This window comes from Oryctolagus cuniculus, chromosome 1, assembly GCF_964237555.1.
Source record: "Oryctolagus cuniculus chromosome 1, mOryCun1.1, whole genome shotgun sequence".
Lineage (NCBI taxonomy): Eukaryota > Metazoa > Chordata > Mammalia > Lagomorpha > Leporidae > Oryctolagus > Oryctolagus cuniculus.
In genome coordinates, this window is record NC_091432.1 from 200,608,129 (window position 1) to 200,635,800 (window position 27,672).

The 27,672-nt window shown below is 46.4% G+C and overlaps 2 protein-coding genes across 3 annotated transcripts; one reads left to right on the forward strand and one right to left on the reverse strand.

Annotated features, from left to right (window-relative positions):
• Window positions 1-1,012: 1,012 nt before the first annotated feature.
• EXOSC3 (exosome component 3) lies at window positions 1,013-6,079 on the reverse strand. Of its 2 annotated transcripts, XM_002707964.5 has the most exons (4): window positions 5,689-6,079; window positions 4,298-4,447; window positions 2,348-2,499; window positions 1,013-1,463 (listed from the first exon to the last, which is right to left on the reverse strand). In XM_002707964.5, the coding sequence occupies exons 1-4, from the start codon at window positions 6,010-6,012 to the stop codon at window positions 1,262-1,264; spliced, it is 828 nt and encodes a 275-aa protein (XP_002708010.2). In that variant the 5' UTR covers window positions 6,013-6,079; the 3' UTR covers window positions 1,013-1,261. The 2 variants fall into 2 exon arrangements, with proteins under 2 accessions (XP_002708010.2, XP_051699851.1); XM_051843891.2 differs by lacking the exon at window positions 2,348-2,499 and having other exon boundaries at window positions 5,689-6,056.
• Window positions 6,080-8,504: 2,425 nt separating this feature from the next.
• LOC100350375 (uncharacterized) lies at window positions 8,505-27,526 on the forward strand. Its single transcript, XM_008263708.4, has 5 exons — window positions 8,505-8,625; window positions 19,338-19,514; window positions 22,980-23,079; window positions 25,384-25,514; window positions 27,113-27,526. Exons 1-5 carry the CDS (start codon window positions 8,590-8,592, stop codon window positions 27,404-27,406), a joined length of 738 nt encoding a protein of 245 aa, XP_008261930.2. The 5' UTR covers window positions 8,505-8,589; the 3' UTR covers window positions 27,407-27,526.
• Window positions 27,527-27,672: the final 146 nt, after the last annotated feature.

Sequence of the window (27,672 nt, forward strand, 5' to 3'; positions counted from 1 at the left end):
CAGAGAGTAGATAGGAAGTGGAGCAGCCAGGACTAACTGGTGCCGATATGGGATGCCACCACTGCAGGGGGCAGCTTTACCCACTATGCCACAGCACCAGCCCCCAGTATTTATATTGTTTAAAAGCAGGCAAGGGCTGGTGTTGTGGCTTAGTGGGTAAAGCCACTGCCTGCAGTGCCAGCAGTCCATATGAGCTGCTCTACTTCCGATCCAGCTCTCTGCTATGGCCTGGGAAAGCAGTAGAAGATGGCCCAAGTCCTTGGGCCCCTGCACCCACTTGGGAGACTTGGAAGAAGCACCTGGCTCCTGGCTTCAGTTTGGCACAGCTCCAGCCATTGCAGCCATTTGGGGAGTGAACAAACGGAAGGAAGACCTTTCTTTCTGTCTCTCCCTCTCACTGTAACTCTACCTCTCAAATAAATAAAATCTTTAAATCCTTTTTCACTTTTATCATAAACCTTTCCCATAAAAAAAAAAATTCCAAAACCTGAAAAGGTAGCCTTTTGTTTGGCCTCTAGGAAATGATTTTTGCAAACTAAGATTTGGACAGTTTAGATTCAGAAGTATTATTTGTATAACCAAAAAAACTATATAAAAATCCTGTAATATGAAAGTGATGTACACAACCAGTGAATTTTTGTTAGCAATTGTGATAGAGATTCATGTTATTTGAAGTGGACAAAGTAGATTAGAAAGTAGTATAAATATCTTATAATGCCAATTTGAAAACCATATACATAGTGGTTGGGAATGGAGACCAATTTAAATTTTGTTTCTTCAACTATGAGGGAGAAATGAGTTAACCCAATCAAAAGTGATTGGAACAATACTTGGTATATGGCCAACAAGACTTGTTAGATCTTACTCACTGAATACTGGAGTTAAAGGTGGCTTTTGTTTCTTTTTTGTCTTCTACATGCTTTACTGTTAACAGAGAATTATTTTCAGAGTTCCAGCCTCATTATTGAAGCTGCACTCTAACAAAGAATTAATTAACTCCAATAAACTGTAATGACTTTTTAGTAAACTTTATTGTACAGAACAAAAAAAGTTACAATTTTATAGTTATTTTCACACCAACACAGCATGAGTAAAAACCAGTAACTTTCTTACAAAAATACTTAGGACTCTAATAAGACAATGTACATTTACATCTTGTCTTCTGAAGATTTAACAAGAAGAGCTTTACTTGAAAAAAAGTTTCCCCCAGGAAACCCACAGTCTCTTGGCTCCATTGATCCATTAAAAGAGTCCACATACATCAACTTTCTGCCAATCTGGAGAAGATCTGTTTCCTCTGATCTGCTGTCATATGTTCACAAGCTTCTAAAATGTTTGCTAAAATTAATGTCTGTTGAATGGTCTTGGCCTTAACCCATATTCTTCCATTCATTCCAAATACAATCTCCAGTGGATAGAGTTTTCCCACTTCCTGTATGATCTCACAATCCGGAGCTAACAGCCTGGTGGGAAGAAGAAAAGAACTTCAATGACGTGGTAGGGTGTTCCTGACTCTCCTTTACAAAGAGGCTCCTTTCCTGGGCAGTTCTCTATAGCTGTTCAAAGCTCTACCAACTTCATTCCAAAAAGTCACATGATGACATTTCCCACCCTTTCTTCCAAGAAGTTTTATACTTTTCAAAGGCACAATGGGTGGGCTGTCCCCGACAAGGAAATCAAACTCCTGTGTCGCTAACTCTTCTTCCCCTGAATTGTCAGAACGCCTTAATTCTTTTACTAGAGATAGAAATCTTCCATCTGGTGATTTATTCCCCAAATGCCTGCAACAGCTAGACTAAGACAAAACTGGAAACCCAGAACTCTATCTCCCAGTTAAGTGCCAGGGACCAGAGTACTTGAGCCATCATTTGCTGCCTCCCAGGGTGTGCATTAGCAGCAAGCTGGATCAGAAGCAGAGGAGCCAGGACGTGAACCGGGACATGGGCATCCCAAGCAGTGGCTTTACCACTGCACCAAATACCTGTCTCTCAGCACCTTAATTCTAGACTTTACAATGATAGCTTTTTTTGTTACCTACAGTGCTAAAAGAATATTTCAGATTATCTTCCTGACCCTGTAAGCTTAGCAGGCCTTATTGGAGAGAAGATTTGAATATGACAGAGTATGAGCCTGAAGCCTGAAGTATTAGCCCCGACACTACACTAGCACCAGAAGCTACACAGTCAAATACATGTGGACTTAAGTTTATGTTCAGGACAGAACTAAATTCATGAGTTTAGAAATATGCTAACTTGGATAGTGATTTTTAACCTCCAGGAGAAATCAGTTACCAAGAATGTAATTCCCAAAGATTAGTCATTATAGAAGGCAGGCAAGCCAGACTTACTTTCTAATTAAGCCTAAAGTCACTTTAAAAAGCAGCCCATCTTGTCCAATCACACCCATCCCGTTGGCTCGTCCACAGCTGTCAATGCAGACCATCTCTGGTTCCATATCTTTATTAGCAACCACAAACTGGCCATAGATGAGATCGCCAACCTATAACATTAAAAAAAAAAGTTACTTTCTTAGTACACCAATCTACAGGTTCTGTTGGTCATTCTCAATGCTAGCCATCTGCGGTTCTGTGGCCAAGGGACTGACTGCTCTAGGATGTCCACAGCCACTTTGGAATTGAGTCTTGAAGGCAAAATGGACACATGTATCTGCCCCCTGCAGCTGTCAGGGAATCCCAGCTGGGAGCCAATCCAGCTCTCTGTTAATGTACTGGGGAAGCAGCAGCAGATGACCCAAGTACTTGGCCCTACCACCCTTGTGGGAGACACAGATGGCATGCTAGGCTCTTGGCTTCAGCCTGGACCAGCAGGGCCCTGGCTATTGTGACCATTAAGGGAGTGAACCAGTGGATGGAAAATTTGTCTCCCTCTTTGTCACTCTGCCTTTTAAATAAGTAAATAAATGAATAAAACATCTTTTTTTAAAAATCAGATATTTAAAAACCAGTGCATTAGCCACATGTCAAATGGTCAGCAGCCACACATAGCTAGTAGCTTCCAAGCTAGTCAGTGCAGATAGTTACTTACAGGAAGTTACTCTAGAGAATTACAGATTTACGGACAGAGAAAGGAACTCCAGGTATGCAAATGATCCAAAGCAAGAGGGAACGGTGGTAATTCATAGACACTTCTCCATATGAGATTTACTTAGAAGTCTCATAGGCTAAATTTCAGAACGCCAGAACTGAGGAAATAGAGTGGACTTCTTTGCCCTTTCACCTCTAGTCACTAGTTGCTTAATCCTATTTTGAGCCTACCTCCACTGTTCTGTTCACTCAAGGAAACATTAAATATCTACTTTTTGTCAGTGACCACGTTCCTAGAGAGGAACAAAACACTGTCTGCCTTTCAGAAGCATTTGGTCTTGGAGTGCAGCTGGGATGCACAGATTAGATTTCATTCGAGGCCAAATTCAGTTAAGTGCTAAAGCAAAGATAAAAAAGTGATGACTGGCAATGCCTTCACAAAGATGGTCCTGTTCACCCCAGATCCCAAAGGATGAGCCTGTGCAATCCCGACAGGGAACAACCTGAATGACCCAAGCAAGATACACGGGCAGGAAACTGAGTTCAGTAGAGTATGGTGTGATTCACGCACGCTGTGAAGGAGGTAACGCTGAGGAATTCTGCAGGCTTTGAAGAATCTTCCTTTTAGTCTGAGAAAGGGGATATCAGCTCCCCAAAGCCTCTATGGATGGGGTAAAAGGGTGGAGGTAAAGGAGTTAATAGGATCACTCACTGACTTCAGTTGTGGGGGCGGGGGTTTAAGGCCTGAACTTGCAAAGTGGAGACAAAGGGATGGAGGTAGGCTCAAAATAGGATTAAGCAACTAGTGACTAGAGGTGAAAGGGCAAAGAAGCCACCAAGTTCCTGGCTTGGGTAGACAGGAAGGGTGTGGCTATGCGACCTGAGAAGGCCAATTGCAAACTTTAGGTAAGAAGATGACTCCTCTGCAGGGCGAACAGACAGCTGCTGCTGATCTGCACCACCTGTCCTTCCCCCTCTCTAAGGCTGTGCCTGACCTTGGCCAGTGGATACGGACCTAACAGGTAACAGCGGAGAAAACAGAACCTCTCCCCTCCAAGGTGAAGCCTCCCAGGAACCAACGTCACAAATATAAACCAAGTGTGTGCCTCTGCTCCTGCAGACTCTGAAGGAACTCTGAGAGCCCGAACACTCAGAGATGATCCCGCACAGCTGGGAGAATGGCCAGGCTCTGGAGACAGGTCAGGCAGCTGCTGGATAAATGAACGTCCTAGGGGTCAAAGGCGCCATCATTACCTGCACATTAGGTCTGTTTCTTTTCGTTGCACCTTCAAATGCCAAGTAAGACAAAGAAGCTGGCTCACTCCCTCCAACGTCAACTTTGAATATATCTCCAGACTTAGCCGTCACTATGCCAATCACGTGGTCTCCTTTCACTGGAACATACTACAAAACAGAATTGAGAGAACAGCCATAAATGGCAAGCTATCATTGCAAGATATCTCCAGCAAGTTAGCCTTAGTTGTTGTCATTAAAGAGATAATTTTAAATATTCCGAAATGCAAGTTTACAAGTTAACCCATACAAGTTTGATTATATGCCATTTTCAGTAAAAGAGAGATCACAGTATAAACTCTCAGATTTACAGCTTCTATTCATTTTTTTAAAGATTTATTTATTTTTATTTGAGAATCAGAGTTACACAGAAAGGAGAGAGGAGGATAGAGGAAGAGGGGGAAAGGGGGAGAGAGGTCTTCCATCCGATGGGTCACTCCCCAGTTGGCCACAGCAGCCAGAGCTGCGCCGATCCAAAACCAGGAGCCTGGAGCTTCCTCCAGGTCTCCCATGTAGGTGCAGGGGCCCAATGACTTGGGCCATCTTCTACTGCTTTCCCAGGCCATAGCAAAGAGCTGGATCAGAAGAGGAGCAGCCGGGACTCGAATGGGCGCCCATAAGGGATGCCGGTGCTTCAGACCAGGGCGTTAACCTGCTGCACCACAAGTGGCCCCTACAGCTTCTATTCATTTGAGCCAGTATTTACCAGTAAGTCCCTAGCTTCTGCTGCATCCAAGTCCAGTGGCACTGGAATCCTTAGAACCAGGAAAGCACATTCCATTGTTAGACACTTTTTCCTACCAGGAAAGTTCTCACCTAAGAGCGATTTAACTCCCTGTAACTGCCACTCATTGAGCCTGGTTCTGCTCGCTGGGACGCCAAAGGTCAAGCCTGCTGTTCCAAAACCACTGGGATTTTAATGACAATAACCATGATTCAGTCTCCAGAGGCCTCTGTCAGGCTGCATCCCTACTGTTCATGGTCCTACATACAGTGGCTGCTGAGGTGGGCCCTGCACTACGGTGGTTCCAAATCAGCCTTAACGCAGCAAGGCACCACGGCCGCGCCCCCCACCCCTGACTTAACACAAGGCCCCTCGGCGGCCCCTTCCACGCTCACAGCCGCGCCCCCACCCCCCGCCTTAACACTGCAAGGCCCCACGGCGGCCTCTTCCACGCTCACGGCCGCGCCCCCACCCCCCGCCCTAACACAGGAAGACCCCTCGGCGGCCTCTTCCACGCTCACGGCAGCGCCCCCACCCTCCGCCTTAACACTGCAAGGCCCCACGGCGGCTTCTTCCATGCTCACGGCCGCGCCCCCACCTCCCCGTCCCCCCCGGGATCCCAGCTCACCCGCTTCTGTTGCGAGTCCACCCAGTAAACGCCACCGCCACTGCCACTGCTGGGCTCCTTGTGGCGGAGGAGGCCGCACTTGGTGACCAGAAGACGATCGCCAGAGCGCCGCAAGCCCGGGCCGCACACCACGCGCACGCGCGAGCACACCCCGGCATTCAGGCGTAACGGCCGCTCCCCGGCCCCGCCAGCGCCGTCTGCGTCCTCCTGTTCCGGCAGCAGCAGCTCCTCTCCTGGGAGCACCACCTGGTTCAGAACCGTGCACGCCGCCCGCGCCCCGCTGCCCGCGAGAGACTCAGCTGTGACAGGCGCAGATTCAGCCATAGTAGGCGTCACTAAACACTGCTTCCGGTACCCAACTTCCGCTTCCGTCTCCGAGTGGAGCAGCCAGCCCACGGCCGGATTTCCGCTTCCGGCCGTGGCTGTCGTTTGGCCTTGCACCCAAGTCTGCGAAGCCGGGTCTCTGCCAGCAGGCGGGTGCTCCTCGCCCAAGGCGGCTGTGATTGTGTCAGGACCCGAGCACCTGCCTCGTGGTCTGCCCGCGGGTCGGCAGTGAGCCACGCCCAGCTTGAGTCCACTGGAGAAGCCTGCACTTCCGGTCGCACCCCTGGACTACAAGATACTTCTCATAGGATCCCTGGAGAATTACGGGAGCTGAACAGAGGGACTTTGGAAACTACTTTGTGGGGCTCTTTTCGGACGCTACCTTCAGAAGTGTGCTGACCTTTACCAGGAAAAGTACTTTTTCTTCAAAGTAAAACTTCTTGGGGACCTGCGTTGTGGCCTAGTGGGTAAGGCTGCTGTGGTTCGAGTGCCGGCTGCTCCACTTCCCATCCAGCTCCCTGCTCACCTGGGAAAGCAGCAGAGGATGGTCCAAATCCTCGGGTTCCTGCATCCGCCTGGGAGATCTGGATGAAGCTCCAGGCTCCTGGCTTGGGTCTGGCTCAGCCCCTGCCTTGGAGGCCATTTGGGGAGTGAACCAGGAGGTGGAAGAGCTCTGTCGCTCTGTAACTCTGCCTTTTAAATAAATAAAATAAATCATAAAAAAAAAAAACACCTTGATTGTAACTAGAGAAGAAAACGTATTGGTCTTGCCTGTTTGTGTGCTCTTCCATGCCGACCACTCTAGTTCTGATTGTAGCCCAAGGTCTGGTATGAAACAATGCCTGGGCCGGCGCCGAGGCTCACTAGGCTAATCCTCCGCCTGCGGCGCCGGCACTCCAGGTTCTAGTCCCGGTCCGGGCGCCGGATTCTGTCCCAGCTGCTCCTCTTCCAGTCCAGCTCTCTGCTGTGGCCAGGGAGTGCAGTGGAGGATGGCCCAAGTGCTTGGGCCCTGCACCCCATGGGAGACCAGGAGAAGCACCTGGCACCTGGCTCTTGGCTTCGGATCAGCGCGGTGCGCCGGCAGCGGCGGCCATTGGAGGGTGAACCAATGGCAAAAGGAAGACCTTTCTCTCTGTCTCTCTCTCTCACTGTCCACTCTCCCTGTCAAAAAAAAAGAAAAAAAGAAACAATGCCTGATAAGTAAATGAATATAGTAATACTGTGACACACATTTGCCCCTAGACTTTTCACCCTGCAAAAATACACATCGCATTCACATATTATCTCTGCATGCCTGGGAAAATCAGTAACTGAGTTAAATTCCTACAGCTACCTTACCAAGAGCACACTTTTGATGCCCACGTGAGAAACCAAACACCTCGTACAGGTACTTCAGGGCTTCCAATCTTCCGACTTCTTGAGTCAGGCATAATTAATGAAATTGCCATTTTCTATCAACTGGCACCTTCAATCAGTACTTGATCAGATTCCTCTGCAGAGGTGAGAGCTCCCGGCCACTGGGAGGTGCAGATGGATCGCTCTCAGCTGCCCAACTTTGAGGCACCAGGCTTGCAAGTGCATTTTTAGACTTTTTGCATGTTTATTTATTTATTTTTTTAATTTTTTCTTTTTTTTATTTTTTGACAGGCAGAGTGGACAGTGAGAGAGAGAGACAGAGAGAAAGGTCTTCCTTTTCCGTTGGTTCACCCTCCAATGGCCGCCGCGGACGGCACGCTGTGGCCGGCACACCGCGCTGATCCGATGGCAGGAGCCAGGAGCCAGGTGCTTTTCCTGGTCTCCCATGGGGTGCAGGGCCCAAGCACCTGGGCCATCCTCCACTGCACTCCCAGGCCACAGCAGAGAGCTGGCCTGGAAGAGGGGCAACCGGGACAGAATCCGGCGCCCCAACCGGGACTAGAACCTGGTGTGCCGGCGCCGCTAGGCGGAGGATTAGCCTAGTGAGCTGCGGCGCCGGCCCAAGTTTTTGCATGTTTAATCAGACCATCTCTGACTGTTCAAATCTGACAAGACGTTAGTGCGCCATTTTTCCTGAGTGCGCTAAGAGAGCAGCTGAAATACAAGTATAACTTCTGTTGTTGTGCCCTGAGATTGTTGAAAGAAGTGTTTTTGATTAATTTCCCTGGCAAAGACTTGGGGGTTTCTCTCCATTCCAACCCAACTCCAGAGGGCCTGGAACCAGTAAATATTCAGTGACCAAGTCCACTTCAATCACGGCCGACCCAAGGCCAAGGCTGAAGAGTGTTCAACGACCTCCTGTTTAGGTCAGGCAGAGGGGAAGGCCGGATAATGTTCCCTGAGCTGTCCCTCAGGCTCCCCACATCAGTGGTGGGGTCTCAGGAAGAAACTCGGTTAAGACCTAGCGCGAAGTCCTACGGAATCCACTTTCCTCCGGGAGCAGCACGCGGCAGTAGCCGTCTCTAAAGCCAAGACCACTTAAGACAGCCCCAAACGCCAGGAGACCGGAAGCGCGGGGGCGGGTCGTCGTCGCTCCCGGGCCCCGCCCACCAGACACGCCCAGGGGCGGGGCGCGCAGGAAAGCCGCCGGCCCGCGACGCCATGGCGGTGCTTCGCTGCCTCGGAGTGTTGAGGCCGGTGAGTGAGGGCTCGCGCGATCTGGGCAGCAGGCAGTGCAGGTCGCCCACTACCCGGTGGGATCCTGAGAACCCAGGCGCGTGTGCAGAGTGGGATTCCAGGCCCGGCTCTCGGCTTCAAGCAGCCCGGCCCGGGCCTGGAGTCCCGTGAGGTCCATTCTAAGTTTGTTGTTTGTTTATTCAAGAGACAGAGAACCTGCCCTTTGGTTCCCTCCCCAAATGCCCTTCGCGGCTGATACGGCATGGCCCAAGCCAGGATCCCGGAACCCAATCCGGGTCTCCCACGTGGCTCAGAGCCCTAACTCTGTGAGCCTTTAGTGTTGTCCCCCAAGGTGCTGGCCTCAGGAGCCCGGGGCGAGACTCGAACCCAGGCACTCCTCTGTGGGATGTGGGTGTCAACCACTACGCCGAAGATTCCCGAGGTCTTTGTTTTGAGCCTCTCCTGCTGCCTTTTCTGGTTGTAAAAGGGACGGCACGTTGGCAATGCAGAGGAGGCCCTTCGCGGCGGGCTGTGTGTGCCATTCATCCTGGGACGCGCACGTGGGAATTTCTGGGAAAATGGGCCTGGGTGAATTAGGCTCTTCTCCATTGAGGGTTTGCCGGTTCTGAGCCATGCAGCCATGGCAGCTCTGCCTTCCAGTACCTCTGGCCTTTATCTCTGCAATATCTGCTATTCATATCCTTTTTTTAAAAAATTTATTTATTTGAAAGTAAATTACACAGAGAGAGAAGGAGAGGCAGAGAGAGAGAGGTCTTCCATCCAATGTTTCACTCCCCAATAGGCCCCAACGGCCGGATCTGCGCCGATCCGAAGCCAGGAGCCAGGAGCTTCATCTAAGTCTCCCATGCGGTTGCAGGGTCCCAAGGACTTGGGCTATTTTCCACTGCTTTCCCAGGCCACAGCAGAGAGCTGGATGGGAAGTGGAACAGCTGGGTCTCGAACCAGCATCCTTATGGGATGCCAGCACTGCAGGTGGCAGCTTTACCTGCCACAGCCACAGGGCGGGCCCCCATATGCTTTTTTTTTTTTTTTTAAAGATTTATTTATTTATTTGAAAGAGTTACACAGAGAGAGAAGAGGCAGAGAGAGAGAGAGAGAGAGAGAGATCTTCCATGTGCTGGTTCACTCTCCAGATGGCCGCAACGGCTGGATCTGCGTCGATCTGAAGCCAGGAGCCAGGAGCTTCCTCCAGGTCTCCCACGCGGGTGCAGGAGCCCAAGGATTTGGCCATCTTCTGCTGCTTCCCCAGGCCATAGTAGAGAGCTGGATCGTAAGTGGAGCAGCTGGGTCTTGAACCGGCGCCCATATGGGATGCCGGCGCTTCAGGCTAGGGCGTTAAACAACTGCACCACAGTGCCGGCCCCTATATACTTTTTTTAAAAATGATTTTTATTATTTATTTGAGAAGTAGTTACAGAAAGGGAATGACAGAGAGAGATCTACCATCTGCTGGTTCACTCCGCAAATGGCTGCAAAGGCCAGGGCTGGGCCAAGCCAAAGCCAGGAACCAGGAGCCTCTTGTGGGTCTCCCACGTGGGTGCAGGGGCCCAAGGACTTGGGCCATCTTCTACTGCTTTCCCAGGCACATTAATAAGGACCTGGATTGGAAGTGGAGCAGCCAGGACTCAAACCAGGGTGCTGGAACTATGGGACGCCAGCACTGCAGGCCGCAGCTTTAACCCATTGTGCCACAGAGCTGTCCCCGCTAGGTGTTTCTAAAGCGTATACAGATGCTGGAGGAACTTCTGTTGTAGGAGTGTGCCAGTGAGCATGCTGGCACCAGGAAGTAAAACGCACTTCTGCAATGACTCTCCCGGGCCTTCTACCTGTAAAGCTTATTGTTATGATAGATATCAAAGGAAAAAAAAATTCACAGACTCAAGTCCATTTTCTCAGATAAGCAGCAAAGGGTAAATTTGGAGCTCAGAGCAAAACATTGATCATTGGCATAAAATCTCATGAGGCTGTAAGATCCTAAGGTACGTCTGCCCAGGCTAAGAAGGCTTCAGTGGTAAAGAATACCAAACATTTAAAGAAGATACCATCTCTGGAGCCGGCGCTGTGGATTAGTGGGTAAAGCTGCCGCCTGCAGTGCCAGCATCCCATATGAACTCTGGTTCAAGTCCTGGCTGCTCTACTTCCAATCCAGCTCTCTGCCATGGCCTGGGAAGGCAGTAGAAGATGGCCTAGGTCTTTGGGCCCCTGCACCCACGTGGAAGACACAGAGGAAGCTCCTGGCTCCTGGCTTTGGACTGTCCCAGCTCCAGCCATTGTGGCTGTTTGGGGAGTGAACCAGTGGATGGAAGACCTCTCTCTCTCCTTCTCTCTCTGTGTAACTCTGACTTTTCAAATAAATAAATAAATCTTTTAAAAAAGAAGACACCATCTCTGTAGATATAGAAAAAAGCACTGACAAAGTCTATCCATGTCACAATAAAAAGTAATAGTAGAGGGGAACTTCCCTTCCTGATGAAGGGCATCTATGAAAAACCTGCAGCTAACATACTGAATCGTGAAAGACCTAAACCTTTCCCTCTAAGATCAGGACTAAAACAGGGAAGTCTGCTCTCACCACTTGTGTTCAGCATTGTACTGGAGGTTCTACCAGAGCAATTTGGCAAAAAAAAAAAAAAAAAAAAAAAAAAGTAAAGTAATAAAAGGTATCAAGGTAGGAATGGAAGAAGTGAAGTGTCTATTTGCAGGTGATTTCTGATATATAGAAAATCCGAAGAAAACCATTAGAACTAACAAATTCAGGAAAATTTCAGGATTCAAGAACAATATATATAAAAAATCAATTCTATTTATGAAATGAACAACAAAAAATGAAATTTTAAAAATAATTCCATTTAAAGAAGCATCACATAGAATAAAACACTTGGGAAAAATTTAACATAAGTGCTGCAAAGTATTGAAAGAAATTAAAAGTTATTAAAGAAGATCTGAGTAATTGGAACAGCACTCTGTTGTGTTTATGGATCAGGATAATCAGGATATTTAATATTGTTAGGGTAGCAATATTCTCCAAATTTACAGATTGATTTAACCCAAACCCTCTCAGAATCCAACCAGCTTTGTTGCAGACATTCAAAGGACCCAGAAGAGCCACAACAGTCATGAACAAAGCTGGAGGACTCACATCTTTGATTTCAAAGCTTGCTCCAAGCCTGCAGTAACCCGGATAGAAGGGTACCAGCATAACATAGTGCCCTAGGGGGTAGCAGGTGGTGACCTGAGTACTTCAGTGGTTGCCACCCACGAGGGAGACTCAGACTGAGATCTGCGCTGTTGGCTTTGGCCTCGCCCAACTCTGGCTATTGTGGACATTTGGAGAGAGAGCCATCATTGGCTGCATTTCAAATAAAAAAAATGTAAAACACACACAGAAATAAGACCCCACACTTAATAATTAACTGATTTTTTGACAAGGTGCCAAGACAATTCCATTGGGAAAATTGGATATCCACATGTAAAAAAAAATACATATAATGTCTTTAAATGGGTCAAAGACTTAAATGTCAATGCTATCTTACAAAGCTGTTTGAGGGGCCAGCCATGTGGAGTAGTGGGTAAAGCTGCTGCCTGAGATGCCAGCATCCCGTCTTGGTTCAAGTCTCAGCTGCTTAACTTCCAATCCAGCTCCCTCCTAACTGCCTGAGAAAAGCAGTAGCAGATGGTCCAAGTGCTTGGGCCCCACCACTTATGTGGGAGACCTGGAAGAAGCTGCTGGCTCCTGGTTTTGGCCTGGTCCAGCCCTGGCTGTTGTGGCCATATGGAGAGTGAACCAGCAGATGGAAGATCCCTCTCTCTCTGTAACTCTAACTTTGAAAATAAATAAATAAGCCTTAAAGGAAAAAAAAAAAAAAAAAACCTCTTGGAAGAAAACAGATAAATCGTGATGATATTAGATATGGCAGTGGTTTCTTCAATATGACACCACCAAATACACCAGCATCCAAGGGAAAAATATATAAACATTAAACTTCATCAAAATTAGAATAGACAACCCAAAGAATGGGAGAAAATACTTGAAAAATCATACATTTGATAAAGGACATATATCTGGAATGGATAAGGAGCTCTTATAACTCAGTGATAAAAAGATCACCCAGGAACCTGCGTTGTGATGTAGCAGACGGGGCTGAAACCTGCAGTGCCGGCATCCCATATGGGCGGTGGTTCGAGTCCTGGCTGCTCCAGTTCTGTTCTGGCTCTCTGTTATGGCCTGAGAAAGCAGTGGAAGAGGCCAAATCCTTGGGCCCCTGCACCGATATGGGAGACCTGGAGGAGGCTCCTAGCTCCTGGCTTCGGATCGTGCAGCTCTGGCCGTTGCAGCCATCTGGGGAGTGAACCAGCGGATGGAGGACCTCTTCCTTTCTTTCCCTCTGCCTCTGCCTCTCTGTAATTCTGCCTTTCAGATAAATAAATAAATCTTAAAAAAATCACCCAGTGTAAAAGTAGGCAAAGGATCTAAGTAGACGTTTCTTCAAAGAAAATACATAAATTGTGAGTAAGCACATGAAGAGATGCTCAATACCGTTAGCAGGGAAATGCAAAATAAGAACATGAGATACCATTTTATCTGCACTAGGGTGGCTGTCATCAAAGACAAAATAACAAGTGTTAGCATGGATGTAGAAAAATTGGAATATTCATCTTATTGGTAGGAGTGTAAAATAAGGCAGTGACTTTGAAAAAACAGTTTCACAGTTCCTCAAACTGGTAATTCCATTTCTAGAGTATTCCCAAGAGGGGTGCGTCTTGTGGTGCAGTGGGTTAAGCTGCTGCTTGGGATGTGTGCATCCCATATCAGACAGAAAAATTGAAAGCTTCTCTTTGTACAAAATCTTGCACAGAAATGTTTAGAGTAGAATTACTTATAATGACTCAAAAGTGCAAACAGTGTATGTTCATAAACTGATGAATAAACAAAATACGATGTGTCTTCCAAAGCAATGTTATTCAGGCCACAAAGGAACTAAGTACTGATACATAAATAAACCTAGAGAGCATGCTCTATGAAAGAAGCCACATAAAAAAAATAAGGCCGCATATTGTTTTAGTGCATGTATAGGAAATGTCCGCATTAGAAACAGAAAGTTGAATAGTACTCCTTAGGGACCGGGAAGAGAGCTTAATGGGTGTAGAATTTCAGCTTGGGAACATCAAGGAAGTTCTGGAGGTGTTGGTGATTATTATCCAACAAAGTATTTAATGCTATTCAAACATATACCAAAAATGTTTAAAATGGCAAATTTCATGTTATGTATATTCTACTACAGTAAAAGAATTGTTTCTACAGGAAAAGTAGAGGAATAGATGAAACAAGTGTGGCAAAAAATTTTGTATATCTTCTTTAATGAAATATCTTCTTCCTATCTTTTGCCCATTTTTTAAATGGGTTCCTTGTCTTTAGAAAAAAAATTTATTGGGGCCGGCACTGTGGCATAATGGGTAAAGCTGCCACCTGCAGTGCTGGCATCCCATATGGGTGCCGGTTCAAGACCCAGCTGCTCCACTTATGGTCCAGCTCTCTGCTATGGCCTTGGAAAGCAGTGGAAGATGGCCCAAGTGCTTGGTTCCCTACCTCCACACGGGAGACCCGGAAGAAACTCCTGGTTCCTGGCTTCGGATCATCCTGGCTCCAGCCGTTGCAGCCATCTGGGAGTGAATCAGCAGAGGGAAGATCTCTCTCTGTCTCTGCCTCTTTTTAAAAAAGAGATTTATTTATTTATTTGAAAGGCAGAGCTATGGAGAAAATGTGTGACTCAGAGTGATCCGTCTGCTAGTTTTTACTCCCCAGATGGCCCCATTAGCTGGCCAAAGCCAGGAGCCCCAAATTCCATCCAAGTGTCTCATGTGGGTGGCAAGGGCCCAAATATTCTCACTCTCTTCCTCTGCCTTCTCAGGCGCATTAGCCGAGAGATCAATTCCGCCTATATGGGATGCATTGCAAGTGGTGGCTTAACCCACTGTGCCACAATGCTGGCCATAAGTTGTTTGTCTTACTGAGTTACAATCTTTATTCTAGACAAGTCCTTTATTAGACATTTGTTTTGCAAGTATTTTCTCCCTTTCTGTGGCTTTTCATTTTCCTAATGATGTCTTTTGAAGCATGTTTAAAATTTTGATGATATTCAATTACTAATTTTTTCCTTTATGGATTGTGCTGGACTATAAGGATGGGTAGCAAAATTCAGTCTATATTTTATGATCATAAAGTATCTGTTTTTTTCTTTTTTGTTAACAAAAAGTTTTAAACTATATGGGACCAGCATTGTGACAAAGTGGGTAAGCCAACACCTGCACAGCCAGAATCCCATGAGAGTGCCAGTTTGAGTCCTGGCTGCCTCACTTCCAGTCCACCTCCCTGTGAATGCATCTGTTAAACCAGTTTGCCACCCTCATGGGAGACCTAGATGGAGTTCCTGCTTCCTGGCTTCTGGCTCTTGGCTTTGGCTTAGCACAGCCCTGGCTGTTGTGGTCACTTGGGGAGTGAACCAGCAGATGAAAAATCTCTCTGTGTCTCTGTTTCTCTATGTAATTCTGCCTTTCAAATACATAAACCTCTTTTTAAAAAGTTATATTTCACCAATAATAATGGCCATTTATATACTCACATAATAATGGCAGGTACTAGGGCTGGTGCTCTGGTGTAGCCAGTAAAGCCACTGCCTGTGATGCTGGCATCCCATACAGGTGCTGGTTAAAGATCTGGCTGCTCCACTTCCAATCAAGCTCTCTGCTAATATGCCTGAGAAAACAGCAGAGGATGGCCCAAGTACTTCGGCCCCTGCACCCACATGGCATACCTGGAAAAAGCTCCTGACTCCTGACTTTGGCCTGGCCCAGCCCTGGCTGTTGTGGCCATCTGGGGAATGAACCAGTGGATGGTTGGAAGATATCTCTTTCTCTCTCCTCTCTTCTTTAACTCTGCCTTTCAAATAAATAAATAAATAAATGTTTTTTTAAAAAAATGGCAGGCACTGTGCTTATGTTCATACCTTAAGTGTTTTTATTAGTTGACTTAGTTTTAAAACAGTTGTAACCTAGCAACTTGCAAGGTTTTTTGTTCATTTGTCCCCCAGTTTGTTTTTTTTTAAGATTTATTTATTTATTTGAGAGGCAGAGTTATAGAGAGAGGGAGAGACAAAGGTCTTCCATCTGCTGGTTCACTCCCCAGATGGCTATAATGGACAGATCTGAGCCAATGAGGAGCCAAGAAGTTCTTCCAGGTCTCCCACGTGGGTACAGGGGCCCAAGCACTTGGGCCATCTTCTACTGCTTTCCCAGACCATAGCAGAGAGCTGGATTGGAAGAGGAACAGCCAGGACTCGAACACCCACATGGCATGCCGGCGCTTTAGGCCAGGGCTTTAACCCACTGCGCCACGGTGCCGGCCCCAAGATATATCATTTTCCCATGTCCTGGTTTTTTTTTTTTTTTTTGCTGCATCATTGGGCTGACAGCAGACCTCATTTTGAACTGCCACATTCACTTCTCTTGAAAAATATGAAGTTATGACAATATTGAGCTTGCATTCCCTCAAAGTAGCTGAGATGTGGTTGTCCCCAGTGGAGGGAGATAATTTCAGTTTTAGAGACAGTGCCTGCAAAGCTCCTACCAATTTACCTGGTGAAGTATTTACTCAACAGATCAAAGTTGTTCTTTTTAATGGTAGTACAGTCAATCATAGATTTAGCATTAAAATGTTAAGAAGGGGGCCAGTGCTGTGGTGCAGTGGGTTAAAGCCATGGCCTACAGCGCCAGCACCCCATATGGGCGCCAGTTAGAGTCCCAGCTGCTCCACTTCCTCATCCACCTCTCTGCTATGGCCTGGGAAAGCAGTAGAAGATGGCCCAAGTCCTTGGGCCCCTGCACCCACGTGGGAGACCCGAAAGAAACTCCTGGCTGCTGGCTTCGGATCGGTGCAGCTCTGGCCGTTGTGGTCATTTGGGGAGTGAATCAGCAGATTGAAGACCTCTCTCTGTCTATCTTTCTCTCTGTTTGGCTCTACTTCGCTCTGTAACACTGTCTTTCAAATAAATAAAGTAAATCGTTAAAAACAAATGTTAAGAAGGGTTTAGGAGAAAGCAGGGACCAGGCCTGAGACTTATAGATTGGCTTAGATTTAGAAGTTATCTTAAAAAAAAGATCTGGGGGCTGGCACCGCGGCTCACTAGGCTAATCCTCCACCTGTGGCACCGGCACCCCAGGTTCTAGTCCCGGTCGGGGTGCCAGATTCTGTCCCGGTTGCTCCTCTTCCAGTCCAGCTCTTCCGGGAAGGCAGTGGAGGATGGCCCAAGTGCTTGGGCCCTGCACCCACATGGGAGACCAGGAGGAAGCACCTGGCTCCTGGCTTCGGATCGGCACAGCACACTGGCTGCAGTGGCCATTTGGGGGATGAACCAATGGAAGGAAGACCTTTCTCTCTGTCTCTCTCTCTGTCTAACTCTGCCTGTAAAAAAAAAAAAAAAAAAAAAAAAGATCTGGGGCTGGTACCAGCACCCCATGTGGGCGCCGGGTCCAGCTCTCTGCTGTGGCCCGGGAGGGCAGTGGAGGATGGCCCAAGTGCTTGGGCCCCTGCACCTGCATGGGAGACCAGGAGGGGGCACCTGGCTCCTGGCTTTGGATTGGTGCAGTGCTGGCCGTGGCCGCCATATGGGGAGTAAACCAACGGAGGGAGGACCTTTCTCTCTTTCTCTCTCTCTCTCCATATCTCTACCTGTCAAATAAAAAAAAATTTAAATAAAAAAAAAGATTTACTTATTTATTTTTTAATTATTTATTTTGAAAGTCAGAGTTACTGCTTTACTCACCAGATGGCCACAACAGGCAGTGCTGGACCAGGCCAAAGCCAGGAGCTAGGAACTTCTTCTGGGTCTCCCATGTGGGTGCAAGGGCCCAAGGTCTTGGGCCATCTTCCACTGCTTTCCCAGGCCTTGAGCAGGGAGCTGGATCAGAAGCCGAGCAGCTGGGATATAACTGGCACCCATATGGGATGCCAGAATCGCAGGCGACAGCTTTACCCGCTATGCCACAACACTGGCCCCAGGTTTAGAAGTTTTTAAGAAGTACTGTTGAGCAGGCATTTGGTCTAGCCACTAAGACAACAGTTAAGATGCATGTGTCCTGTATCAAAGTGTGTGGGTACGATGCCAGACTCTGCACCTGACTCCAGCTTCCTACTAGTTGCAGACCCTGGGAAGCAGCAGTGATGGCTCAAGTGCCAGCCAGGCACTGCAGGCATTCGGGTAGCCGATGGGAACTCTTTTTGTCTCTATAATTAATCAATTAAATCAAAAAGTATTGAGTTGCAGTCCTTAGCAGTGAGCTTGTATGTACAGCATAACACATGGTTATCAGCATGACTGCCTGGATTTGCTCTGCTTCTTGAAGGCTCTGTGACTTTTCGGTGTCTTTTCTTTTATCTTTAAAATAGGGATAACAGTACCAACATAACATATGATTTGAATTATTAGGCACATACTAGGCATTATATGAGTTTAAAAAGTTTTATATTATTTTTAAATAAGTATTTGTTTATTTAGTATTTGAAAGGCAGAATGACAGAGACAGAGAGAAACATCTTCCATCTGCTGGTTCACTCCCCAGATTGCTGCAACAGCCAGAGCTGGGCCAGGCTGAAGCCAGGAGCCAGGAATTGCCACGGGAATGGCAGGGCCCAAGTCCTTGGGCCATCTCCTGCTGCTTTCTCAGGCACATTAGCAGGGAGCTGGAAGGGAAAGGAAGCATGCAGGACTCAAATTGGTGCTTCACTCACAACTCAACGCCAGCCCCTGTGTTAGCAAATCCTCATAGAGCTCTGTGGTTTTAGTATTATTTTCGACAGTGCAGATAAAGGAAGTGAAGTAAGAGAAATAACCTGCCTTAGAGCACACAGCCAGGATTCCATTGAGACAGTTGGGCTTCCACTGAGCCCTGCATTATCACACCATCTTTCACAGCCTGGGACATCTTGACCAGACTGAGTTTTCTGGAAAACCATGATTTTGATTTTTCTTGCAGCCCTCTTATAACTGTGTGTGGTAAAAGGCATAAAGGAGCTGCTCATCCATGTTTTTGTTTTCCACTCTTCACTTAGAAAGCTATTACTGGGGTTAGCGGTGTGGCATAGGTAAAGCTGCCACCTGCAGTGCCAGCATCCCATTTGGCTGCTGGTTCGAGTCCCAGCTGCTCCACTTCTGATCCAGCTCTCTGTTATGGCCTGGGAAAGCAGTAGAAGATGGCCCAAGTCCTTGGGCCCCTGCACCTGCGTGGGAGACCTGGAAGAAGCTCCTGGCTCTTGGCTTCAGGTGGCCACAGCTCTGGCTGTTGTGGCCAGGATTGTGGTATGGTGGTAAAGCCACTGCCTGTGACACTGGTCTTCCGTGTGTGCCGGTTTGTGTCCCAGCTGCTTTGCTTCTGATCCAGCTCCCTGCTGGTGGCATGGGAAAGGCAGCAGAGGATGGTCCTAGTGTTTGGGCTCCTGCACCCATGTGGGAGACCCAGATGAAACTCCTGGCTCCTGGCTTCCCCCTGGCTCAGCCCTGGGGAGTGAACTTTTGGATGGAAGATAAATCTCTGTCTCTGTCCCTCTGTAGCTCTGACTTTCAAGTAAATAAATCTTAAAACAAACAAAAAATGTGCAGAGTGATTTTCCAAGCCATTCCTTCAGTAACCCATCCAAATCTGTCCTTGTTTCTTTTCAGTCTCTTCACATTGTTACAAATAGATTGTGGAAAACATTGCCTGTGGTGACCCTGAACTTGCGCCTTCATGAGACTCAGCAGGATGAGAAGTCCAAACCCATCAGCCGTTACCCCATTCCCTACAAGAAGGACTTGCCTTTTGATATTTTAGAGCTCATGGAGGAGATCGAAAGGAAGGTGAGACTCGTGTGGTGTGGGATCCCGCCAGCACAAGCCTTTGTTGCTGCAGGCTGTCCGGGCTCCCCAGGGCGGATGAACCTTCCTTTGGGCTCTCCAGGTATCCCGATTGCATACTTTTCCAAACCCTCTTGCTTAGGCAAAGCCTCTTGGCTTCTTATCTTCTTTGTCACTCAGTTTTCTGCTAACCTGTGACTGAGGTGTGCTCTCTGTAGAGTGTGGTGTAGAGATACAACCATGCAGAATATGTGCTAACTGCTTAAGCAAGTGAAAGCTACCTTACTCTTTTCTGTGAAATGTATTAGTTTTAGAAATTATAGGTTGAAAAATTAGTGAAACTAAATAAGAAAATTTAAAAAACCATATAAATCTGATTCTGCCTTTTAAAGTTGACCTACTAATGGCATTTTGATGTGTTTTCTTTTGTTGTAAATTTTTTTAATGAAATCATGTTTTCATGAACATGTTTCTAGGTCAAACATTCTTTTTAGTTGCTGCATGATAGAACATTGTATAATAGAGCTACTGCAATTTATTTTAGCAATCTAAATCCTTGACATTTAGGACTTGAATCAAAGTTTGTGTGTGTGTGTTTGTTTTTTAACATACTTTCTGTGTTCATATATATGGTTTCATGTACATTCCTGAATTATTTTCTGATGGTAGTTTGTAAAGCCAGTGATCTTTGCTGACAAAGTCTAAGACTCTTCCTTAAACATAGACATTTATTCTAAATTTTTATTTTTCAAAGTTGGTTATAGAATTTTGTAGGTTTTGGGGCTGGCATTGTGAAATAGCAGGTAAAGCCACAGCCTTATGGGTGCCAGTTCGAGTCCTGGCTGTTCTACTTCCAATCCAGCTCCTTGCTAATGGCCTGGGAAAAGCAGTGGAAGATGGTCCTTGCGCCCCGGGAAGAAGCCCCTGGCTCTGGCCTGGCGCAGCCCCAGCCATTGTAGCCATCTGGGGTGTGAATCAGCAGATGGAAGATATCTCCTTCTCCCTCTGTCTCTCCCCCTTTCTCTGTAACTCTTTTAAACAAATAAATTTTTTTAAAAAAGAATTTTATCGTTTTAAAAAATATTGATTTTATTTTATTTAAAAAGCAGCATGATGGAGAGGGAGAGAAAGAGATCTTCCATGTACTGGCTCACTCCCCATGTGGCCACAACGGCTAGGCTAGGCGAAGGCAGGCCAGGCCAGACCAAAGCCAGGAGCCAGAAACTCAGTCCGGGTCTTCTACATGGGTGACAGGGGTCCAGGCACCTTGGACCATCCTCCTCTGCTTTCCCAGGCACTCTAGCAGTGAGCTGTATCAGAGGCAGAACAGCTGGGATGCAAACCAGTGCTCCGATATGGGATTTAGGTGGCAGCTAGCACAATGCTGGCCTCAGTGGATTTTTTTCTTTTTTCAAAGAAAGTACTGCATAGAAATTCATTATACAAGGGTTCTTCAAAAAGTTTAATTCTGTTTTAAATTCCTTACCTTTAATTCCATTTTCCCATGAACTTGTTGAAATACCCTCGTATAAAAGTGTTTAAAAACCTGGCTGCGGTGATGGGAAGAGTTTGGAGCCCTCACCCTCTCTCAGCACCATCTTCCCTATCCACACCTTACCCCTTCTCCCTTCCTTCCCCAGACTCTACCCTAGCAATGTTAATGTTTCTTTATGCTATGTATTCTTTTTTTTAAAGATTATTTTATTTTATTTTATTTGAAAGAGTTACAAGGAGAGGTAGAGCAGAGAGAGATGCCTTTCATCTGCTGGTTCACTCCCCAGATGGCTGCAACGGCCAGACCTGTGCCGATCCAAAGCCAGGAGCCAGGAGCTTCCTCTGGGTCTCCCACGTGGGTGCAGGGGCCCAAGGACTTGCGCCATCTTCTACTGCTTTCCCAGGCCACAGCAGAGAGCTGGATGGGAAGTGGAGCAGCCGAGACTAGAACCAGTGCCCATATGGGATGCTGACGCTTCAGGCCAGGGCTTTAACCTGCTGTGTCACAGCGCCGACCCCTATGGTATGTCTTCTAGAGGCTTTAGCATTTATTATCAGTTAGGATGCTTTCAGCTACAAGTTGTACAGCAAGTTCAATTCAGCCAGCATAACAATAAAGACAATTCAATATCTCACTTATTAGCAGTAAGTCCAGAGGTAGGCGACCCCTGAATTGTTTGATTCAGTGGCTCAGTGATGTCATCAAGGATCAGTGTCTCTTCATCTTGGGCTTTGTCTTCTCAGTATGGTGACTGTGCTCAGATAATCCCCTCATGGTTATTAGATGACCATCACAGCACAACTCCTGTGCGAGGAGAGGAGGGCATGCTTGTGCTTTTTGGAGAGGGAAGAAGGCTTCCAGCTGACTTCTCATTTCTCATTAGGCAGAATGGTGTCACATGCCCGTTCTTCAGCCAGCCATTGAGAAGTGGAATGAAATCACCGTGAATGGTTTGGTTTAGACCGATAGGGATTCTCTTACTAGCATTGAGGAAGGACTTAGCCTTCTCTGAAACTCATGGAAATCTCGTATCTGAACAACATCCAAGTTCTGTTGTCAAGAGAAGAGGGAAAAAAAATATGGTTGTTGAATAGCAGCCCAACAGTTGTCTGCCACAGCATCCCATTAGAAATTATTCTAGGGGTCAGCTCCATGGTACAATAGGTTAATCCTCTGCCTGTGGCACCAGCATCCCATATGGGCGCTGGTTCTAGTCCCAGCTGCCCCTCTTCCAGTCTAGCTCTCTGCTATGGCCTGGAAAAGCAGTAGAAGATGGTTCAAGTGCTTGGGCCCCTGTACCCGCATGGGAGACCAGGAAGAAGTACCTGGCTTCTGGCCTTGGATTGGCACAGCTCTGGCCATTGCGGTCATTTGGAGAGTGAACCAACAGAAGGAAGACATGTCTCCCTCTTGCTGTCTGTAACTCTGCCTCTCAAATAAATAGATAAAATCTTAAAAAGAGAGAGAGAGACTATTCTGAAAACTCAGTATCAAAATCCCACAGCTGCACTTTACTTTTGGTATTTGGTATGGCCTTGAGCAAATCACTCAACCGCTCTGGGTCTCAGTTATCTAAAGTGGGAAGGATAGTACTTACCGTATCTGCCTTGCAGGGTTGTAGAGATGTATGAAAGAATTTTAAACAGTACTGATATCAAGGCTTATTACAAATTTAATTTTAGAAGAAATGAGTACTACCAGCCCTTCTGTGAAAAGGTGGGACCTAAGCAGTAGAACCTAAATTCCAAGTGTCACTTGGTTTTGTTTTAGCATTCACTCTAATTTCTTAAGATGACTTACCAAAAAGATGCCATATACACCTTTAAAAATAACATCCTAACAGGTAAGGGCATGTGGAGGAGACCATTACCTTCCTAAGATTTCATCTGGCATTCGGCAGACAATAATTGTTGCCCATTCTGTTCTTAGTTTCCATTTTGTATGACCCTGTCTTTTTTTTTTTTTCCTTGCAGACAGGATTTTTACCAAATATATTTAAAGTGTTGTCTTACCGGCCATTGGAATTCAGAGCCTTCTTTGCTTATTATAATGTCATCTGCAACAAAGAAACAGGTAAATGAAGAAATAAGGCTAGGTGGTTCCTGGATGAGATCACCTAGTAGCATTCCTTCCCATGTAGTCCCTGACTGCTGTGGGCATAGAGAGAAGCTCAGCTCCTCTGAATTCTGAGTCTGAGGTCCTAATGCAACTTTTATGGTTTTAAGTACAGAACTAAAATACGTTAGTTAAGAACTCTGGCTCATCTTTCTTCAGGTTTAAAAGCCATCCATGGTTCCCTACCACCCTTGCATACATCTCACTGGTCTTCAACCTGGCAATCATGGATTTATCATTTATGATTCAGATTACTACTTCCCAGAGCCTAAGATAAAGTGGTTTAAACAAGATTTATTTATTTATTTGTTGCCTCTCTCTTCGCTCTACTAGTCCCCATGTGAGCTGCAGAGGGCTAATGTGTGACTTATTGTTTACTGTTTGGAATTGTGCTCGCTTACAAACTCATGGAGGCTCATCATTGCCTACCATAAGAGAGACAGGGGGAGGGTGGGGCACTGCTGGGCACACCTTTAAGATCATAACATCTGCTTCCATTTATGTCCCATTGGCCAGAACTTTGTTTTACTGTCACCTCTAGCTGTGAGGGAAGCCGTGTGGCAGGTGCCTGGCTAAAATTAAGGGATTCTATTACTAAAGAAAAGTGAGAATGGGGAGTAGGAGAAGGCCAGCGGTCTGTTAGTGTTTCTTCCTGGCCTCACAGCAGTCTGCCTTACTGGCCTGATCTCCCACAGCCCTCTTTATATCCTGAGTCAAGTGGGCTGTTTAACCACAGCATTCAGGTCTCATGATTATCTTCTAACTTTGTTTATGTTTTTCTGTATCCCTCGATTGCCTTTTCTCCTATCTGTGCCTTGTGAATCTGATCTATCCTTGGAAGTCCATCTCATTTGCCTTTACTGATAAGAAATTCTTTCTCCTCTGATCTCCTACCACCTCCTTCATCTGCTCTTTTCCAGTGGCATGCAGAATGCTGTCTGCCTTATGTTAGCATCTTATCTGTCCAGTCTTTCTAGTCCAGTAAGAAAAGATTGGTACTTTGTTCACATCAGAGTTCTGCCATAAATAATCCAAGTGAACTTCAGCAAAATACTTAAATATATCAGAGCCTTAGTTTCCTACTGGTAATACGGTGTTACTAATCCCACTGTGCAAAGCTGGTGTGAAGATTCAATGAGATAGCATGAAGTTCCCAGAACTGTGCCAGGTACCAAGTAGTTCCCTCCCTCCGTCTCTGGCTCTCCTTTCCCCCAAGAAGTAGGTCCCCTGAGGTTAGGAAACCGTTCTTCTTTTTCTTCCTCATTTTAAAAAATGATTTTATTTGAGAGGTAGAGTTACAGATAGAGGCAGAGGCAGAGAGAGAGGTCTTCCATCCACGTGTTCACTCCCTAAATGGCTGCAACAGCTGGAGCTGAGCGAATCCAAAGCCAGGAGCCAGGAGCTTCTGTCCGGTCTCCTCCACAGGTGCAGGGGCGCAAGCATTTGGGCCGTCTTCTACTGCCCTCCCAGGCTATGAGCAGAGAGCTGGGTCAGAAGAGGAGCAGCTGGGACACAAACTGGTGCCCATATAGGATGCCAGCGCCACAACACCAGCCCCCACTTCCTCATTTTAACTGTTATCCCAACACCTGATGGTCCTCAAAAAATTTTATATGAATTGAGTAGTTCATTCCACATATTTTCTGAGTGACTATTATATGCCAAGTACTTCTCTTAGGAGTCAGAAAAATGGACTTTCAAATATACTTTTTTAAAAATCTTATTTATTTTAAATTCAGAATTGTAGAGAGGGAAAGAGAGACACACAGAGAGAGGTCTTCCATCCACTGTTTCACTCCCCAGGTAACTGCAATCGCCAGGGCTGGCCAGGCTGAAACCAGGAGCTAGGAACTTCTCTCAGGTCTCCCATATGAGTGGTGGGGGCCCAAGCACTTGGACCATCATCCTCTGCTTTTCTCAGTCCATTAATAGGGAGCTGGATTAGAAGTGGAGCTACCAGGACATGAACTGGTGCCCATACGGGATACTGACATTGCAGGCCATGCTTTACCTGCTATGCCACAATGCTTGCCCCTCAAATATACTATTGAGAGGAGAGAACAGACAGTGAAAAACTAAGTAAAATAAAAGAACAAGGTAACTTCAGAGAATATTAAATACTGTGAAGAAAATATAATAGTTGATAGCAAGAAACTGGATGGGTGGACAACTCCATTGCTAAAACATGGCTGAGCCTGTCTAGGTTGTTCTGAGCTACTGCTCTGAGCTTGTGGACAAGTCTGCTCTCTACTTCCTCCCCAGGCCAACTCAGCAGAGCTGACAAGGAACTCATCATTGTGGTGACCAGCCTAGCCAACAGGTGCCCATACAATGTGGCTGCCCATAGTGCCCGGTACAGGGTCTACTCGAAGAACCCAGTGCTCTCTGACCAGGTTAGTGCCTGCCTCCCCTGTGACAGTTTCAGGGCCTCTGTGTACATAAAGAAAGGGCAATGAACAAGGCCTCTAGCTCTGCCACCTGCATGAGTTCACCTTCCATTCTTTGTCACAGAATTCACTGGCCTCTGTGTGTGTGTGTGTGTGTGTATGTGTGTGTGTGTGATATGATGTTTCAAAGTAGGAGCCCCAGCCTGTGCCAGACATGGTACTGGAAACTTGGCATATATCCTCTGGAATGCACACAATTTCTCCTCCAAGGTGGGGGGACATTTATACTTGAACCTGAATTTTACATTTGAGGTTCAGAGACTTACTTTCGAATGGGGGATTTGATGAGAATGTGGCATAGTCCATTTGCAAAGCTGTACTCTTTCTGCTACATTACACTGTCTGCAACTTCCAGAGGGAATTTGTTTCATCTCCTAATGAGTCCAGATCAGCCTGTTGGATTTTTTTTCTTGCTGCTGGCCCTAGGCCTGGGCCTGCCTGCCATTTGTTCCAGAACTGCCTTATTCACTCGTTCCCACCAGCACTGGCAGTCCCCTTAATCAGCAACCTAGTCTAATTGGCTTTATCCAAAATCAGGTCCATTGGGTGTCAGAGGACATACTAATTATTTCTAGAGAAATGGACTGAGGGTAAAGACCTAGCAGATGTGGGTTTGTCACCAAGCTTACGAAATTCCTCTTATTCCTAAGTGAAATCCCTGATCCTAAGAGCCAGGGAACAGAAACCTCTGTTGTCTTCATTACGCTCGAGGTTAGGGTTCATCAGTGTCCCTACTTTCCAACCTCTTCCCTTGACTTGAGTGGAGACCCTGCAGCCTGTTCCCTAGGCACCTCTGTTGCCAACCTCAAGAGAACTTCAAGATTATCATCTTTGCCCTGCTGAGTGCCTCTTGCCTACTAATCTGACCTTGTTTGTTAGCCAGGATCAGTTTCCCAGGTACTGCCTCCCTAGTGGCCATTGGCTTTTTAGGTTTTTAGTGATTTCCATGCTCTTGCTTCAGCAAGGGTAATGATCGTCAGTGTCGTCTTTGGATTCTGGTATACCTGGAATCAGATCTGCCTTACTCTAGCTGTATGATCTTGGGGGAGTCACTCCACCTCTTTGAGCTTCTGCTTCTTTGTCAATAAAATGGGGATGGTAATAAAAACACTACTGCCTAGGCTTATAAGAATTAAGTGAGAGAATGGATGTGAAGCACTGAGCACATTCCTAGCACAAAGTAACTCCTGATGTCAGCTATTTTGCATATTGTGTCTTGTTTTGATAAATTGGAAGCAGAAAGTTATTAGATCTGGGATTTTCTGATGCCATGGATATTTACAGAAAAAATAAGTTTTTGTAGTCACAATGAGCGAAGACTTCTTGGTAGAGATGGTGCTGAGCCACACTTCTATGTTTGCCTTCCATTGATCTTGATCCAAAATACTTGGCCTTCTGGAAAGCTTATTTTGGGTTGAGTTTTCCCCTTTGTGCTAACCTTGGATCTCTGTTCTCATTATTGGCAATTTTGTGAGGCCTTATGTTGTATTGGCTATGTTGCGATGGACAGAGATTCTGCATCTGACCAAGTTTTCTTCTTGCAGGTCTCTGTGAACTGGAGAAAGTCTGACCTCCCTGCTCGGGAAAAAGCGATGCTGGAGTTTGCACTTGCCATTTCCCAAGCAGATGACATAACAGATGACCATTTCAAAAAACTTGAAGTGCATGGCTTCAGTCAAGAAGACGCCTGGGACATAGCTGCAATTTCAGCTTTTTATGCCATGTCCAACCGCCTTGCTAATTTTGTCAATCTTGTTCCTAACAAAGAATTCTATTTCATAGGCAGAACCAGTGATGTTAAAGACATCAAGAGTGAGCTTGCTCCTCCCAAAGCATGAAAGTGGGACGAGTGTTTAACATCTTAGTCATTTTGCATTGTAAGACAGCAGTTGGGAAGTAATTAAAAAAAAAAGTCAATGGATAGAGAAGTGAATAAATGTTGTTCTTTGCCTGCTTGATAAGGTGAATCCTAAATGTTGTGGATATCCAGGGACATGTGATACTAAGGCATAGAGGACACATTTTTTAAAAACTGCTAATTGTTGACTTTTATTGTGATCTAAAAGGACCACCAGGGGCAAAGGAGTTTAAAGAAAGCTTTAGG

Coding starts and splice junctions, on each gene's coding strand:
- EXOSC3 (XM_002707964.5), bottom strand. CDS start 6,012: ATGGCTGAATCTGCGCCTGTCACAGCTGAGTCTCTCGCGGGCAGCGGG. Junction 4,448..5,688: donor TGGACTCGCAACAGAAGCGG/GTGAGCTGGGAT, acceptor TCTGTTTTGTAG/TATGTTCCAGTGAAAGGAGA. Junction 2,500..4,297: donor GAAACAGACCTAATGTGCAG/GTAATGATGGCG, acceptor TTAATGTTATAG/GTTGGCGATCTCATCTATGG.
- LOC100350375 (XM_008263708.4), top strand. CDS start 8,590: ATGGCGGTGCTTCGCTGCCTCGGAGTGTTGAGGCCG. Junction 8,626..19,337: donor GCCTCGGAGTGTTGAGGCCG/GTGAGTGAGGGC, acceptor GTTTCTTTTCAG/TCTCTTCACATTGTTACAAA. Junction 25,515..27,112: donor ACCCAGTGCTCTCTGACCAG/GTTAGTGCCTGC, acceptor TTCTTCTTGCAG/GTCTCTGTGAACTGGAGAAA.